Source organism: Panthera pardus, unplaced genomic scaffold (genome assembly GCF_024362965.1).
Source record: "Panthera pardus isolate Hobbes unplaced genomic scaffold, ASM2436296v1 HiC_scaffold_8, whole genome shotgun sequence".
NCBI lineage: Eukaryota > Metazoa > Chordata > Mammalia > Carnivora > Felidae > Panthera > Panthera pardus.
Window position 1 is genome coordinate 138,318,093 of NW_026527013.1, and position 17,561 is coordinate 138,335,653.

The 17,561-nt window shown below is 41.5% G+C and overlaps 1 protein-coding gene across 2 annotated transcripts in view; it reads right to left on the reverse strand.

Moving 5' to 3' along the window:
* Nucleotides 1–7,495: 7,495 nt before the first annotated feature.
* Nucleotides 7,496–17,561, reverse strand: part of FAM3C (FAM3 metabolism regulating signaling molecule C) — a 63,912-nt gene continuing 53,846 nt past the window's right edge. For both annotated transcript variants that reach the window (XM_019452562.2, XM_019452561.2), the window contains exons 9-10: nucleotides 10,228–10,354; nucleotides 7,496–9,634 (exon numbers count right to left, since the gene is read on the reverse strand). In XM_019452562.2, the coding sequence (XP_019308107.1) occupies nucleotides 9,545–9,634; nucleotides 10,228–10,354 (217 nt within the window). In that variant the 3' untranslated portion in view covers nucleotides 7,496–9,544. The remainder of the gene's footprint in view (nucleotides 9,635–10,227; nucleotides 10,355–17,561) is intronic.

Here is a 17,561-nt window from a genome sequence, read left to right on the forward strand (position 1 = left end):
CAGGGTGGAAAGTGGCAGTGAGTGATTCATTCCGACTAAACCCACGTAGCTTGAGAAAAGGGAGGGAAGAGGTGAATCCGCGGAGGAAAACCAGGGTGTTATGTTAACATTAAATGGTACCTGGGTGCTGGGCAGCACAGACATTAGATGTCTTCAGCTCCAGTGATGTGTTTCGAAAACAGCTTTCTGGCAGCACTTGGGTCAGGCTCACAGCCAGACAAAGCCCTGTGACTTATGTATAGGGTACAAAGTGCCTTCTTTTGTTTAAACGCCCTTTATGATGTTGAAAGGGGAAAAGGAGAGGGGAAGTGCTCTAGTGTATTAATTTTCAACGTAGAGTTCAACTATTTTGTAAATTGGGAAATGTTTAATAGAGACAGTGGTAAGAGGCAATGATGATTGTCTGAAAATGATATCAAGAAAAGCATATCAAATGGCATTATCTATAACCTCTAGATAAAGAAGTTTGCTAATTAAAATATTTCCCTGGTAGTAGTAGCTTGCAAAACATTAAAAAACGCTTTAATTTGTTTGGCTATAAACAACTGCATTCTTTCCTTATTCACAATCTGGATGATAGTCGTTTTGTTTTTAAAGAACTAGGATAGCTATATTTAGAGTAAAAATAGAATCTAATCATATAAGATGCTACGACCCTGTATGTTTTTGCAGCTTTGTAATCATGTGATATTCACAGTAGAGATTTTAGAAGCACACGTTGACTTTCGCAAGCACTGTCAGTACTAGTGTGTCTGGTTTCTACTTAGTTTAAAATGTGGAACCAGAAAAGCTTCCCATCAAAATATTCATTTATAGGCAATTTGATGAGCTGTTGGAACTTGTTGCGTTGTGTTGCATTGCATTGCAGTGCCCAGACACTGCGGAGTTAAACCAACCATTTGGAGCCAGTTAGTTAGTGATCCAGAGTACTATAATCCACTTAGCTGACTTGAAGGAAGAAAAATTCAAGTCTGATCTCCAGGAACCAGGAATACTCCTCAGGGCAAGCCCTTCTTAAGGAAAGTTGGCTAAGATGCCTTGATTTTTTTTTTTTTTTTTAATTTCAGTTTCACTATAGACCAGATGTGATAAGTCATAACATTTCTCAGAGTAGGATGATGAGGTGAGCCGAGAAGGACAAACGCATGTGGCGCAGCCTGAAAAGGGGGACGTGGTTGTACACCAGGGACTCATTTCCTTTGAAATAGGGAATAATAGCAAACACTTAATGAGCACTTACTACGTACCAGGCGTTAAGTAACTTCTATGTATTAGTCTGTGCCCTTCACCAACATGTGCTTCACACAGCATCGAAATTGTCACACACTGAGTTTGCAGTATACCATTTAGAGAGTTTGGGGCCTTTGTAAATAAAATGAAAATTACAGGATGTTCCTTCATGGTTTGGCTATATAAACTTGATTGAGGAGCAGTAGTTAGATGATGGAAGAACTGAAAGCTTAGAATTCACCATGAAATAGAATGAAAAGACACTGCCTCTTGATTTCTAAGCTCTAAGTGATTTAAACTGCCTGCTATTTTAGATCCCAGTGTGGGCTAACAGTCGGATTATGCAAGAGCCTAACAATCATTCCAAAAGGAAATGACTGGGGGTGAAGATCAAACTAATTTAGTGCGACGTTAAATAAATACTTACATCCTTTTTATTGTTGTGCTTACAGCCAATTGTTACATAAGGTGTCATTTTTAATACATAGATGAAATGTACCATTGGTAACGATTTACATTCACATCCAAAGGAAAACCACTAGAGGTGGTTTGCATGATTAAAACCTCTTGAAACAAAATCAGGATTGAAAAAGCAGCCTCTCCCACTGATTGTAAAGGGAAAGTAATAATAAATGTGGACCAAGTCAACACAAACTGCAGTTTCGTATGTGACTTTTTAATTTGCAGAGTTAAGTGAAAGCATCTGATTGGTGTGTGAGTGGTGGCTATAGCGCTGCCTGTTCCCCTCTGTTAACTGCTGTTCTGAACCCTCGGAGAGGCTCCCCTCAATACAGGCCAAGGAGCCTTCCCTTTTGTACGCTAGTAACAATCAAGCCCCTGTGATCATGCCCATATCCAGTCGGCCATGTTTAGCCAAGAAGCAGGAGGGTGGCCCCTTGTAGCCCCTATTGTTCTTTGACAAAAGAGGAGTATCGCCAAATTTAACCGCACATTTAAGTACACCTCAAATTCTGCATGAATTACAGGTGTAAACATACAAAATGTAAAGTTAGTAATTACCTGTTTGTTCCTAGTACATAATCCTGACATTTCTTTTTTAAAAAAAAGAAAGATTTTTTTGGGTTTTTTTTTGGTTTTTGTTGTTGTTGGTTTTTTTTTTTTTTTTTTTTGGTAAGTTGTATTGTTTCTATTTTCCCCCCAGCTTTCCTGGGATATAGTTGACATATAACATTATGTAAGTTTAAGGTTCTGTCCATTGCAAGTGCTTCATCTCAAGCTCCCCGGCAGACTACCAATGTTTGTTCCTTACGGCTTCATCCAAGGCAAGCCAGCAAAATGGAAAAACTGAAAAAGTGAATGTGATAAACCCTCTTTAACATGCCCTCTATTTAATGGGTATGGGCTAAATAATTTTACAAGCTGAAAGATAAATTTCACTACTCAGAATGAGAAATTCTCTCCTTTTGCTGGCTTGAACACTTGTTCTTTCCCCAAGATGCTCAATATATCATTTCTTGAGAAACTACCTTGAATTTTGCTGACTAGAGAACTACAGCCTTAAAACATTGATTGTCACAACTGTATTGTATCTGTGTCTGACACAGTTCTGTAGAATTATAGGGAACTTCCTCCGAACAGATTATTTCCGTTAAGAGAATGTTAACATTCCCTTGCAAGGTGTTACTAGTTCCACAAGAATTGGCTTCCAACCTCATTCCTGGGTCAGAAGTTTTAGATTTCAGGGCACCTGGGTGGCTCAGTCACTTAAGCATCTGACTCTTGGTTTTGCCTCAGGTCATGATCTCATGGTTCCTGAGATTAAGCCCCCTGCTTGGGATTCTCTCTCTCCCTCTCTCTCTGCCCCTCTCCCACTCACACACACACTCTCTCTCTCTCAAATACGTAAACACTAAAAAAGTCTCAGATTTCTTTAGGAGTACAAGCTCATTGACTGATGTTCAACCTTAGGTCCTCTCCCTCAGGGAGAACAGAAAGCCAGCGAGGGCTGTCTGCATTCCCCTGGGAAGAGGCACCAGGACTGAGGGCCAGGTGCTTGCTCCTCAGACCTCAGGAAATCCCCACCTGCCGACTCTCCCACCTCTCCTACCTCTGAGAACAGCAACTCTCAGGCACCACTGCCTTCTCCACCGACTGAAAAACATACTTTTTTTTTTTTAATTTTTTTTTTAACGTTTATTTATTTTTGAGACAGAGAGAGACAGAGCATGAACAGGGGAGGGGCAGAGAGAGAGGGAGACAGAATCTGAAACAGGCTCCAGGCTCTGAGCTGTCAGCACAGAGCCCGATGTGGGGCTCGAACTCACAGGCCGTTGAGATCATGACCTGAGCTGAAGTCAGATGCTTAACCGACCAAGCCACCCAGGCGCCCCTGTACTTCTAACTATAGTTTTCGGCACCATTTGCTTCTACATCTCTCCTCTGCTCAGAGCTCAGACTCGCAAGACATTCTCCTCAGGGTTTATTTCTCTTCTGGTCACATACTGCGCACAGCACTTCTCCAGTCTGACTCCTGGCACACGGGGTATGCAGAAGCTAACCACTTTTAGAGGCTGAAACTTGAAATAATTGAAAAGATTTCTATGTTAAAACGAACATCTGAGTAAATGATAAAATAAACCAAAAAATTCACGTTAAGTTTTAGGATAGAACTTCTCAGACTCAGACTGGGCTCGTCACTAAAACCTGGTTTCCAGAGGTCAGCGTGTACTCTCCTCAGCTTTGAGCGATATACCTACAGAAAACAGGGCAGTTCCATTCACCATTCCGCTGGTGACACTGAGGTTAAGAAGCCTTGGCAGGGGATTCAGCAGCCCCCGTATTGAGCGTGTCCACCCGAGTAGGCCAGGTCGAAGCAGCAGCGACAGCACACGAAGGCACAACGCATCGCGGAAAACATGTTCGAAAGTCAAATGCATAAAGTTCAAATAATGAGTTTACTATTATAAGGAAAAAGATCTCAGAAAGCAAAAGACGTCTCAAAATCCATTCAAGGCATTCCTCTCCTGCCCAGGCAACACTCGCTAGTAGGTAAGAACGTCCACGGGCCTTCTGAACAAGAAGCAAATGCTGGTGTGCAAGAGGGTGCCAGCTGGGTCCCCCCTTGCCCTCAGCAGGAGTTTGATGGTTAGGTAGCAGGTTAGGAGCAGGGCTCCGGGTCTTTTGTTCTGGGCTCTCCTGGACTGGGGCTGCAGCAGAGCGCTCCCCCACGAGGCTCATCTGCCAGCTGCCACCACAGAAAGGAATCAGCCTCTGGCTAAGTCACACGCTTTCCCCTACCTTCCCCTCCAGACGGGACAGCAAGTGCAACTAGATCATGTGATCATTTGAGTTGCCGGCTCCCTGGAGATCCACAAAAGCCTGGATTCTGCATATGAGATACGGTTTGGTGTCAGTGCAGACTGAATGAAAGAACAGGTGATACATAATCGGAGGCCGAGGTCAAGGAGGAGCTCGGGTGAAGAGCTGTGTCCTCTCTCATGACCTTACTATCCAAGTCGTTCAACGGCTCCTTTCTGGCTTGGTGTCTCAGTCCATTCGGGGCGCTATAACAAAACACCACAGACGGGGTTGGCTTATAAACAACAGAAATTCCGTTCTCGCAGTTCTAGAGGCTGGGAAGTCCAAGATCAGATTTGGTGTCTTATAAAGACCTGCTTTTTGGTTCATGTGTTTTCTTGCTGTGTCCTCACATGGCAGAAGGGGCCAGGGAGCTCTCTAGGGTCTCTTTCATAAGGGCTCTACCCCCAGTGAGGGCTCTACTTTCTGACCTAATCATCTTTCAGGGTTCCCACCTCCAAATTACCGTTACATTGGAGATTAGGTTTCAACAACCGGATAATAGGGGCAGGGAAGAGGGGTAGCTGGACACAAACATTGGGACCGTACGTAGTGTTTGGCAAGATGGGATTGGGAAGCTTAGGGAGGCTGGCTTTTCTCTTTGACCAGAACACTCTTAGCTGCAAGAGACACAGTCAGTAATAAGGACAATACCAGCAGTTGCATTTAGTGCGTACCGGGCACTCGGGCAGGCACCACAAACACGTGGTATTAGGCCTACCTTATAATAGTGAGGATACAGACTTTCTCAAGTTCCCCATGTAGTCAGCAATGAAGTAGAGACACATACTCAGGCAAGTCTGTACTCTTCACCAGTATGCTACACTCCCTCCGTTACAGAATTCACTCCTCTTTAAGGTTTTAGGACCCTTTCCTCTCTGGTGATCAAGTCAAATAAATGCGGGCTGATTACATGAAACATTAGGAGACTGCAGTTTCATAAATTATTTTTCCCAAATATAGGACTATCTCTTACCAATTTAAATTTTTTTGAATGTTTGTTTATTTTTTTGAGAGACAGAGTGCGAGCAGGGGAGGGGCACAGACAGAATCCGAAGCAGGCTCCGAGCTGTCAGCACAGAGCCCCACGGGGGGCTCAAACTCACAAACCTCGAGATCATGACCTGAGCCTAAGTCAGACGCTTAACCGACTGAGCTACCCACGCGCCCTTCTTTTACCAATTCAGTCTCAACTTCTTTCAATGTTCAGTGCACTCCAGGGATGGGCAGACTTTACGTGGAGGTGAACAGTGAGTTTTGTTTTGTTTGCTAAGTGATCTCTACACCCAACGTGAGGCTCCAGCTCACAGACCCCAAGATCAAGAGCTGCATGCTCTGTCGAATGAGTTAGCCAGGCGCCCCTAAACAGCGAGGTTAGTGATGGCAGCGAGTTGCGCCAGTGAACTAGCTCCACTGGGAAGACGGTCTTTGTAGTAAGTTTGCTTATAAACTGCCTAGGCAACAAAGCCCAGAAGCCTTTCTTCTGACTCTAATTGAAGGATCAGCCAGTCCCTTTTCCTTTCTGGAAGCGACATCCTAGTGTTGAAAGCATTTCCTTAATATAGCTGCCCTCAGGTTTGTCTGCACCCTCACTGGATTGCAGGAAGGTTCTAGTGGAAGAAGTCTCCTAGGTTCCTGGAAGGCGTTCCCCACGCTCCTTCAAGCTGCCTAACAAGACTGCCACTCCCAAGCCAGGCAGGCCTGCTTTTCGCTCTAGCTGGCCTTGATTTGACAGGAACCTCAAGAACGGGGGTGAGGGACAGGAGAGACCAGAGGTAGGACAGTAGTGAGATTAAGGGAGCTTTGAGGGGAATTGGGATTAACTATCATCACGTGACAATCGAAAACCAAGTATGTGACAGAAAGATCAAGCTGGGAAGAGGCAGCAAAATTCTAAGGGGTGCTTTAGAAAAGGTAAAATCTGGGGCACCTGGGTGGCTCAGTCAGTTGAGTATCCGACTTTGGCTCAGGTCATAATCTCACAGTGTGTGAGTTTGAGCCCTGTGTCAGGCTCACGGCTGTCAGCTTGGAGCCTGCTTGGGATTCTCTCTCTGCCTCTCTCTACTCTTCCTCTGCTTCACACTCTCTCTCTCTCTCTCAAAAACAAAACAGGGGCGACTGGGTGGCTCAGTCGGTTAAGCATCCGACTTCGGCTCAGGTCATGATCTCGCAGTCCGTGGGTTCGAGCCTCGCATCGGGTTCTGTGCTGACAGCTCGGAGCCTGGAGCCTGCTTCCGATCCTGTGTCTCCCTCTCCCTCTGCCCCTCCCCTGCTTGGACTCTCTCTCTGCCTCAAAATAAATAAACATTAAAAATTTTTAAATAAATTAAACATTTCTTTTTTAAAAAAAAGTGAAGGTAAAATCTGGTACGTTACTCTGCAGCTCTTAACTTACATGTACTGACTGCTGTCCGAGGCCTCGCTGAGGAGGGTAAAGCAGGAAATCTTTTCCCTGATCAACATGAGCAATTGTTCCTTGTCTATTCATTTTAAAAAAGTATTCTACATGCATTTCTACTCTTCATACTCTAACTGAGCACAGCACATTTCTCATTCCTTCAGTTAAAAATGGGGTATGTCAACTGAACTATCATCTTTTGGGGAGGGGTTCAAATTAGAATTGTAAAAACTGTTAAAGTATGAAGTGCAATACAGGCTAAATGCTTTGAGTTTCATCTGGCATAATAAAATATTAGCTGATTCATTTTGAAACAAATACAAAACGTAGACAGAACACTGACGAACTTTAATCAATTTAAAGTCAGGAATATAAAGACTCTGGCTCAATTTTTCTTTAATTTCCCAAATATCACTTATTTTCCTACAGTCTTAGCTTAATTTTAATAGGCATACTATAACACACTTGTTCTGGAAAACAAAAATTTGTGATTTCAAATAAAAAGTATGCATCCCAAAGTCCTTATACACCATTTAATACACCAAAATGTCAATGCCAAATTTCTGATTTTAATAACGAAAATTCTCAACATCAAATGAACATTGTTACATTTACAATGCAGACTTTTACAAGAGATCTGAAAATGAAACATGGGAAAATTATTGCTTCTAAAGTTGGCACCATCTATACATGAACTGAAACAAAAGCAAACTGCACCGAAACTGCCACAGAACCAATCTTCATCCTTCCTTCTGACATTCTGTACAGCTTCACAAAGCTACTATCTTCTACTTTTCACCTCGAAAGGGATGTCTTGCCATCTGGGTAAATTCTATACATATATCCTGAGGATATCAGTGAGTTTAAGCATAGGAATGTCTTAAACGTTCCATGTTGAGCAGTACAATAAACGCTGGACAAACACTAATGTGAAGTTTTGTAGGTATGTTATTTGGCCAGATAATACAACAAAACCCAACAATGCAAAAAATGCAACATCAATTCACCATCCCTGGAACTGGAAAAGAGCTATTCTTTTAATTGACATAATCTAGGGAAGTATTTTAAATGTCAAAATATACATGCTGAATGTGATTTTGCATATGAGCACCAGAAATCTGAAAAGTTTACAAAAATTCTATAAACGTATAAGGTGCATTTATTCTTGAATTACATTCAGTTTGAGAAGAACCAGTACCCCAAAGCTCATTAATATTTAAGAAATAGCTAATAGTCTCCAAGTTGGCTTACAGCAAAATAAAAATACTGCCTTTAGTTTTTTTATACAAGTCATCTAAAATTATATTCAAAATTTAAGTGTTGCCTTTTATTGTGAATAGAAGTTTGATCATTAACTTATGTTCCAGTTTAAGATATTTCATGCACAATAGGTATTTAACGCCCTTAAAGTGTGTGTGTGTGTGTGTGTGTGTGGATACACACACACACACACACACACACACATTGAATCATTTAGTTAACATCTCAAGTTAACAAAATTTTATGTAGAATTGGGTATGAAGTCATCTGAGGTCCAATAAAATTATTTTTTAAATGGTATCACTCCACTCGGTAATTACAACTTTTCTAAGTCCTTATATCTTCAGGCAAAACTGCTATTATGAAGTTAGATGAAGTAAATACAGAATTATTTCTTGGTTGACCATCAAAATAACTGTGATATTAAAGTGTGCCTTTTTCTAAACCGCATGGTCGATGCTGACAACAGTTCAATAGGGAAATCTATGCCAGTGTTGCTCTAAATATACTGCCATGGCTGTCCCGCACTACCTGCTTGGGACAGGGAAGGGACGCGGCCAGCTTCCCTAGTTCCGTGGGGCTGCCACCCCCAGCCTCACTCTAAGCAGCCTCTGTGAAGTCGTTATTCACACCGCTAACACGAAATCCAGCAAACTACAGTCCTGAATACCATCTACATTTACATATTTACTTTTTTACTGTGTACATTAAAAAAAAAAGAATTCTGTTGTGCTTTTCACGTATCTGATACAGGTTTTCATTTATTTCTAGGTTTTTTGGGAAGAGAAGAAAAAGACTAAGGAAAAAGAGCAGAGAGTCAGACTGTAAAGTAACATTACACACACAACTAGCCAAATATCTTTTTAATTTAAAAGATACTATCATTAAAAAGCAATATATATACATACATATATACATACACATATACATGTATGTATATATGTGTATAAAAGAAAACAAAGTCTCCTCCCTAAAATCCAAATTATTCCATGATAGGTTTTCACAGCAACCAGTATACATATCAATATATTTTTCACAATCGGTTCAGTTATCCATCGGGTATGCTTTTAGAATTAAAGGATGTCATTACTGGAGCAGTCTAACCACTGTACTATTATTATGGAAATGTGCTTAGAAATGGTTCAGTGATTTGCTCATTATGATGACTATTTACAAAGGCATCTATTTACGTTAGCAATAAATAATCCTGATATCAAAAGGGATAATGCTCATGCACACACCGAGATGGCTGCATGCTCTTAAAGTATTTACACATAGCTCCTCTGTCACAGCTCTGCCACTAATAATGAAAGTGCGTCTCCTTCAACTTCCTCTACATCAGTCTTGCTTCTGGGGGATGCATCCTTCCATCTCGACAACTTCGGGCCATCCTTCGTACTTGTTTGTGTCCTTATTGTTCTTGATGTGCTGTTGGAATACAATAGTAGGACACAGGGTTAAAGACCGTTATGAACCGCTGCTCTACAGGAACATACTTCAGTGCACTCATTTCAGTAACACTCATGTCAGTGATGCGTGCACACCAATTACTGTTCCAGATAGTCAATGAGCCACCCTTGGGGCCTAGCAGGCCTTCAAATAGCCAAAAGAACAAAACATCGCACAAGTTTTCTAAAGGATCACCAGTTAGTCAAAAAGTCAAGTTTACGTTCTTCTAAGTTCTAATGTATTTCTAAACTTAACTGATTATAATATCAAAAGCTCGATTAAAATCCTTAGTAATCGATGCTTCCCAATGGTCCTGATAAAAGCACTGATATGCCAATGCACTGTCATATAGGAAACAATTTTCCATGCAGAATAGGACTATTTTTAAATTTTGGTTTTAAAACAGTGCCATGGTTATTTCAAATAACTGATTACCAAGAGCTTATGAAAAATAATATGAACATATTTAATGGCTGCTTTGTCTAAGTTTCAAATAATTGGGATAGGAATATGCACTGTATAGTTTCACAGTTTACTTTTGTCCATTAATTTTGAAAGTCTAAGACACTAACCTGTTCAAAGGGGCTTTTCGTCTTGATGCCTTTCCCACCACAGAAGACCCAGTTGTCTCTAAAACCAAGATTAGTAATAGAGGTACTCCCCAATTCAGCAATGAGCCGCCGTGCCTCATCATTGAGTCTTAAAGAGGAGGAAAAAGAATAATACAGTTAACACAGAGCACTAATATTATCTAAGTATACTGATTCACAAGGATATTAACATATAACATGAGATGAAATGAGAAAGTATCAGCTTAAATGAGAATATAAAAAAAGAATAAAGAATTTTTTTCAGGGGCACCTGGGTGGCCCAGTCGATTAAGCATCCAACTCTTGGTTTTGGCTCAGGTCACGATCTCACAGTTTCGTGAGTTTGAGCCCTATGTCGGGCTCTGTGCTGGCAGCACGGAGACTGCTTGGGGTTCTCTCTCCCTCTCTCTCTCTACCCCTTCCCTGCTTGTGCTGTCTCTGCCTCTCTCAAATAAAGAAATAAACTTAAAAAATTTCTTTTCAGAGCAACATTCCTACTATTTGAATTCTTTAGTGACAAAAGACATGAAATCTAGCAATTTTAAGTTTATTCTATTAAGAAATACCTTTTAGATGTCTTCATCTTTACAATAATTCACTTTCATCTACGTCCACCAAATAAATAAGGGATACCGCAGTGAGCACATGCCTACCTAGGTTAATACAAGGTCTTAAGCAACCAGTATCTTTGCAAAATTAAAAATCACTTTGAATTTCCACTAATCCCTCTGTCAATTACATTTGAAAAAAGGTAAATGCTGACAGGTATCGAGGTGTTTCAAATACTGTGTTTTATTTCAAAGAAAATGAATCTTGAGAATAAGTATATAAATTGTACTTCAGTAAGAACTGCTGAGTGGTTACTTACTAAAAATGAGTATCAACCACATAGCGGTGAAGTGCAGCCAACGACGACGAAGGGCAGTGGCAAAAGTTAACTGGTAGGGAAACAGCTAACTGAAAGACAGTGTTAAGAAATGTTGTACGGGTTATCATCCTAATGCTGAGTATTCTCGGTGTCCTCTCTGTGTCACAAAAAGGAAGAAATTCAATAGATACACGCTAGCTAGCTGTAGAGTTTAAAAAAAGAGAGAGAGAGAGAGAGAGAGAGAGAGAGAGAGAGAGAGAGAGAGAGAGAGAGAACAAAAGATCGCTCAGGGCAACGGCCACCTGTGCAGGTATTTGGCAGTAGGTCCTATATATCTTCCAAGAGATGGTACTTCCAGGTCACTTACAGATGTCTGTTCTGCTAAAGTCTGAGGCAAGGTAAGGTTTCTATTTGCAAATAGCATAAGGGGCAGTGAGGAAGGTACTTATTTACCTGACAGTGTTCTTTGAAACATCTCATGCCATTATCAGTCAACTCTTTTAAGGTACTAATGAAAGAAACACTAGGTACCAGAGTTCTCAGGTAACTGTCATGACGATGAATAAAATAATTTAAAAAAAACTGCATAAAACAAGAAAGAAGTGCATATATATTATACTTCCAGTTTATGCAAACCACATCCATGGGCAGTGGAGCTGGGTTGTTTTTTCTTTTAATTTTTAATTCCAGTGTAGTTAACATACAGTGTTAGATTCGTTTCAGGCGTACAATATAGTGATTCAACACTTCCATAAATTATCCAGTGCTCATCAGGACAAGTACTCTCCTTACTCCCCATCATCTATTCCACCCATCCCTCCTGCCCACCTCCCCTCAGGCAACCATCAGTTTGCTCTCTGTAGCTAAGAGTCTGTTTCTTGGTTTGTCTCTCTTTTTCCTTTGCTTGTTTCTTAAAGTCCACATGAGTGAAATCATACAGTATTTGTGACTTATTTCTCCTGCCATTATACTCTGTAGCTCCATTCATGTTGCTACAAATGACAAGATTTTATTATTTCTTTGTGGCTGAGTAGTATTCCATTGTCCATGTGTGTGCATGTGTATACATACATATATACCACATCTTCTTTATGCATTCATCTATTGATGGCCACTGGGCTGCTTCCATCTCTTGGTTATTGTAAATAATGCCACAATAGACATAGGGATGTTTTTGTATTTGGGGGGAAACACCCACTAGTGGAGCTGTTTAACTACAGCCTGGGTACTGCTGTTCTCCTGGAGGAAGTTCGGTAGAATCACTGAAAAAATCAGCTATAACCCTGGAATATTTAGACTCAAAAATCTATATAAAGCGAGGCACTTACAACCTGGTAAAATAAAAATAAATGAAATGCCTATGCAAAAGAAACCCTGAAGCCTTGGCCTCTCTGAAGATTTTGAGACTTTCAGAGAATCAGGTGTACATGCTTCTGGCTTTCTTCCCGAAGTCTGCAGCCGTGTTTTCCTGCGCCCATCCTTACGTGAATTAGCCATCACTTTTCATTTGTTTGCTCGCTTAATGAGCAACCTGTATTAGAGGGACACTCCCTGAGTGCATTGCCTGAACCCTGTTTTCGTGTTTCCAAATGGTGTTGGGATGTCGTGGATCTGGAGGACTGTCAAATTCCACTCTTTAGTTTATCCAAACATTCTGTTTTCTGGCTACCTTCCTAGAACATTTTGCTTGCATCACCAGCACTAGCAGGTGAGTCTTGCTGCAATTATAAGAATAAATAGTATTAAAATGCAGAGGTTGGGCAGTAGGTTCACTAGGCAGCCTAGTGATGACTGCCTATAGAGGTTTTGGTGCTTTTGTTTGTTTGTTTGTTTATTATTTTTGGGGGGGGGGGGAGGGAGAGAGCGAGTGCATAGTGGGGAAGGGGCAGAGGGGCACAGAGAGAGAGAGAGAGAGAAAGAGAGAGAAAGAGAGAGAGAGAAAGAAAGAGAGAGAGAGAAAGAAAGAGAGAGAAAGAAAGAGAGAGAGAGAGAGAGAGAGAGAGAGAGAGAGAGAGAGAGAGAGAGAGAGAGAGAGAATGAATCTGAAACTGAATCCAGGCTCTGAGCTGTCAGCACAGAGCCCTATGCAGGGCTTGAACTCCCAAACTGGGAGGTCATGACCTGAGCTGAAGTCAGATGCTTAACAAACTGAGCCACCCAGGTGCCCCAGCAATACATATTTAAATTTTTTTTAAATGTTTATTTACTTTTGAGAGAGAGAGAGAGAGAGAGAGAGAGAGAGGATGCAAGTAGGGAGGGCAGAAAGAGAGGAGATACAGAATCCGAAACAGGCTCCAGACTCTGAGCTGTCATCACAGAGCATGGCACAGGGCTTGAACTCACAAACTGGGAGATCTTGATCTGTTCTGAGTTGGAAGCTTAACTGACTTGAGTCACCCAGGCGCCCTGAGGCTATGGGGTTTGATTCACATTTACATCTCAGAACAATTACCAATTGGCACCTCATGGGCTTTGGGGTTGCTCCTAAATAGCTGAAGGTGAAGTTCACAGATGCCAAGAGACTGTTTTATACGTAAAGTAAAAAACTGCTTGCAAAGTCGGTGGTTTCTCTGACTGCAGGCCTGGCTCCCTGTAAAAAGTATGAATAAAATCTTCTTCATCTATGAGTTTTATATCAATTAAGAAATATATTGAAGGGCAATCATTTTTACTTCCTTACTTCTGAATTTCAGAACCAGTCATCTTGATGTACATGAATAAACTAGGCCAATTTAGCCAGGGATCCAGAAGCAACTTGAAAATGGCTTTGTTTTGACTCCCTCCCTTCATCTCTTTACTTCCTTTCCCATGAGAACACCCTGCGGTCCTGTGCAGAAGAGGGCAACAAAGCCGGCCTACGAGGGCTATCTTTAGAAAGGCCTAACAGCGGGTTGGTCCCCGGCTGGCAGCTGGACACTTGGATTTGGGGAGGGCTCCCCCCATTCCCAGAACTGTTCGGGATGGGTCACTGTGCCTGTACTGCAGAAGCAAGGCTGTCTATGCTGAACACCTACTTTACGTCCGGGAGTCTGGAATCTGGGGATGTGTCAGGCAGAGGGTGCCTATGTGGCCAGTAGCCAGGAAAATCCCTGGACACTGAGTCCCCAGTAAGCTTTCCTACAAGACAGCATTTCACAGTGTTGGCACTGTTTGGTGCTGGAGGAATGAAGCCTGTCCTGTGTGGCTCCACTGGGAGAGGACTCTTGGAACGTGAGCCTGGTTCCCACCAGACTTTGCTCAGTGCATATCTCCCCTTTTTGCTGATTTTGCTTTTGCTGCAACAAACAGCAGTCATGAGGCGAGCAGGACCACATGCTAGTCCTAGCAAACCCTCAAACCTGGGGTGGTCCAGGCGCCCCCACCCCTTGCCCCTATGAGTATCCACTATAGTTTTAGAACAAGGTAAGTTTCTCAGTAATTTCTAAAATTGTCTGCTTTGCCTACATAGAACTTGGAGGATTTCATTATTCCTGACATCTTTTATTTTAGTAAAAGATGATTTCATGTTTCAAAAAGAAGTTTAAAATCATGCAACGTAACCAATATTCTCAGCACTTGATTCAATACACATTAGGTATCAAAATATCCCATTTCTTTATTTTATTTTTCAATGCTGTTTTATTTTTGAGAGAGACAGACAGACAGAGCAGGAGCAGGGGAGACAGAGACAGAGAGGGAGACACAGAATCCAAGCAGGCTCTAGGCTCTGAGCTGTCACCACAGAGCCTGATGTGGGGCTTGAACCCACGAACTGGGAGATCATGACCTGAGCTGAAGTCAGATGCTTAACTGACTGAGCCACCCAGGAGCCCCTCCCATTTCTTTAAAAGCCAGTGTAACTAATATATGCATAGCATAAATTTTAAAAATATAAGCTTTTATTCTATATAGGACCCCCATGAGTGTGTTACATATACATTAATCTCCACCAATGGTCTTAACTAGCAGAGATGTGAAAAATTTCAATGGACTACATTTTCTTTAAAATTAATTAAAAATTGTCCTGTGACAAACAAGAAAGCAGAGACAGGGATCAAGTTTTCCTAGAAGAGATTCTACAGCTACACACAGGCAATCTGGAGTAAAATAGAGAAAGTGGGTACTGGAGAGGGGGCGACTCAGAGATCTGCCTCCATCTTTCCTGGGGAAAAAGGAGATGCTGAGAGCCCCACGGTCACACCATCACAACAGGCCGATGCACCCTGTCTTGAAAAGCACAGAAAGCAACATGGAGAATTAATGTCCTGGGCTCAATGTGGACCAACAGGGAAGAACCACTTGGGAAGTGGAAGTGTAGGTGTCAAGAACTTTGGAAGAAAATCACCATACTATCTCCGGAAACTGAAGAATAAGCAACGCCAGGTACAGGTGACCCCGGAGCCTGGACTTTAAAGAGAGCACATCACACAAAGTTCAGATTAAAAGCTCTTATGAGAGAAGAGGACTCTTCAAAAACAAACCAAAACTCCCAATAATTTTCACTGTATGATTGCTAGCAATCCCAGAAAAGAGAAGGATAGGTTCTAAATTAGTGCTGCTATAGGAGTGTTCTCTGATGGGCTCAAACTCAGAAAAGCATCCAAAAATGTAGGGCAAATCATATTACTGATGGCAAAACTTTGAATACTACTACCAGGAAGACCTGTAGTGCTCAGAATAAGATGAGACTCCTAAAACTATAAAAGGCCACAGAAAGAACTTCTGCTACTAAGCACAAACAACGAAGTGACCCACTGTTTCACAAGAACAGTATAATATCGAGATCAAAGCATGCCTGTCCTTTCCAGGGAGGCAAACACTCTGATCAACATAAAAAGGGAAGAGTGGTTCAGGAATGTCTATATAAGTGCTTTAAAGTAAAGTGAAGCCTCCAGGCCTACACACATCACACAGTTAAATTCCGAGGAACTTATTAATATCATCTTCAAGGCAATGTCCATTATTTTAGAAGCATTATGGAAAATGAAGGTGCTAGATCGTTAAAAGTTACTCCAGTCTTCAAAAAAGGCAAGGAAATTTTTAGAAACAATGGTTCAATAGAACTACTTCAAATTCTTAGCAAATTCTAGAATGGATTACAGCAAGGAGATCCTGTGAACATTAAAAAAAAAAAAAAAAAAAAAAAGGAGGAAGAGGAAAGATGGGGTAGTGAGGAGGAGGGAGAAATAAATCAAGCCAAGTTAATGTCATCTCAGGCATTTCACCATGTAAAGAGGTTTTCGGGTGGTAGATTAGGCTACTGTAATTAGCATAGTTCATGAGTTTCAAGTGAGCATCTGAGAGTCTTAGAAAATAGCCTCTATGAATAAAATAATGAAGCAGCAGCTGGATGATATGCCTATTAGGGTGCACTGGCAGCTGTTTAAAAAACAGTTTCTGTAGATGATCAGTAGATGAATCCCTTGGAGGAGGCCCCTAGTAAGTAGGGTGGCACACTGCCCTTGGCGAACAGCTTCATCAATGACTTCGATTTAGACACAAGAACAACTCTGGAGAGACTACAAAGCCTGGATCATGGAAATCTCATAGGACAAATGTCAGAATCATGACCTAATGGGCTAAAATCAGCAAAATTGAATGTAACAAGGATAACAAGGGTAAATGAAGCCCTTCATTTAGATTAAACAAAAGCAAGTACTGAACGGGGAGAAAGACCTGACTTGGCAGTGGTTAAAAAAAAAAAAGGGGGGGTCTGAGATCAAATGAAATGATCTAACAGTTTAACTTAACCAAAAATGAGTCAAAAATGAGTCAAAAATGTGATATGACCATTTAAAGAAAACTAATACAATACCAGTCTGCATGAATATTCAAAGAAATGTAATCTCCAGAATGGTAAAAGCTAGCATCTCCCCTGCACTGACCAGACCACATCTGGAGCCCTGTGTTTGATCTGGGGCACTCATTTTAAGAGAGCTGATAATCAACCAGAGAGCTGATGCCCCAAAAAATGCAGCCCAGAGGGTAAACCAACCCAGAAACTTAACATGATGAAAGGTGACAAGGGTCCTGTGTATGGTGCAGGAAAACGGAAAAATGAAAGAGAAATGCTAATTAGTTTCAAACATGAAGTATCAAATGATTTGGGGAACATATTTATTGCTCCATTTACCCAAGCTAAGACTACCAGGTGGTATTTAGAAAACCAACCCTGAGAACGTAATGTTTACTTAAGAATAATTTTTTGCTCTGTTTTGTTTCAGATAGAGCAATGATGAGATACTGGTGCCCTTCAGAGGTGAGCAGTTCAGCGGAGAGATTTGTAAACGAGTTCCATGGGAATTCCCACCCCCCCCCACCCCCAACCGTGGCTTGGATGCTTTGTCAAATGACTTAGGATCACTTACTTCAGATCACCCACATTTAAACCTTTCACTTAGCCAGGAAGCTAACACGTCATAGAGTGTTGTCTCCAAAAGGAGGGCTACAATAGCAAAATTTAGCTTGC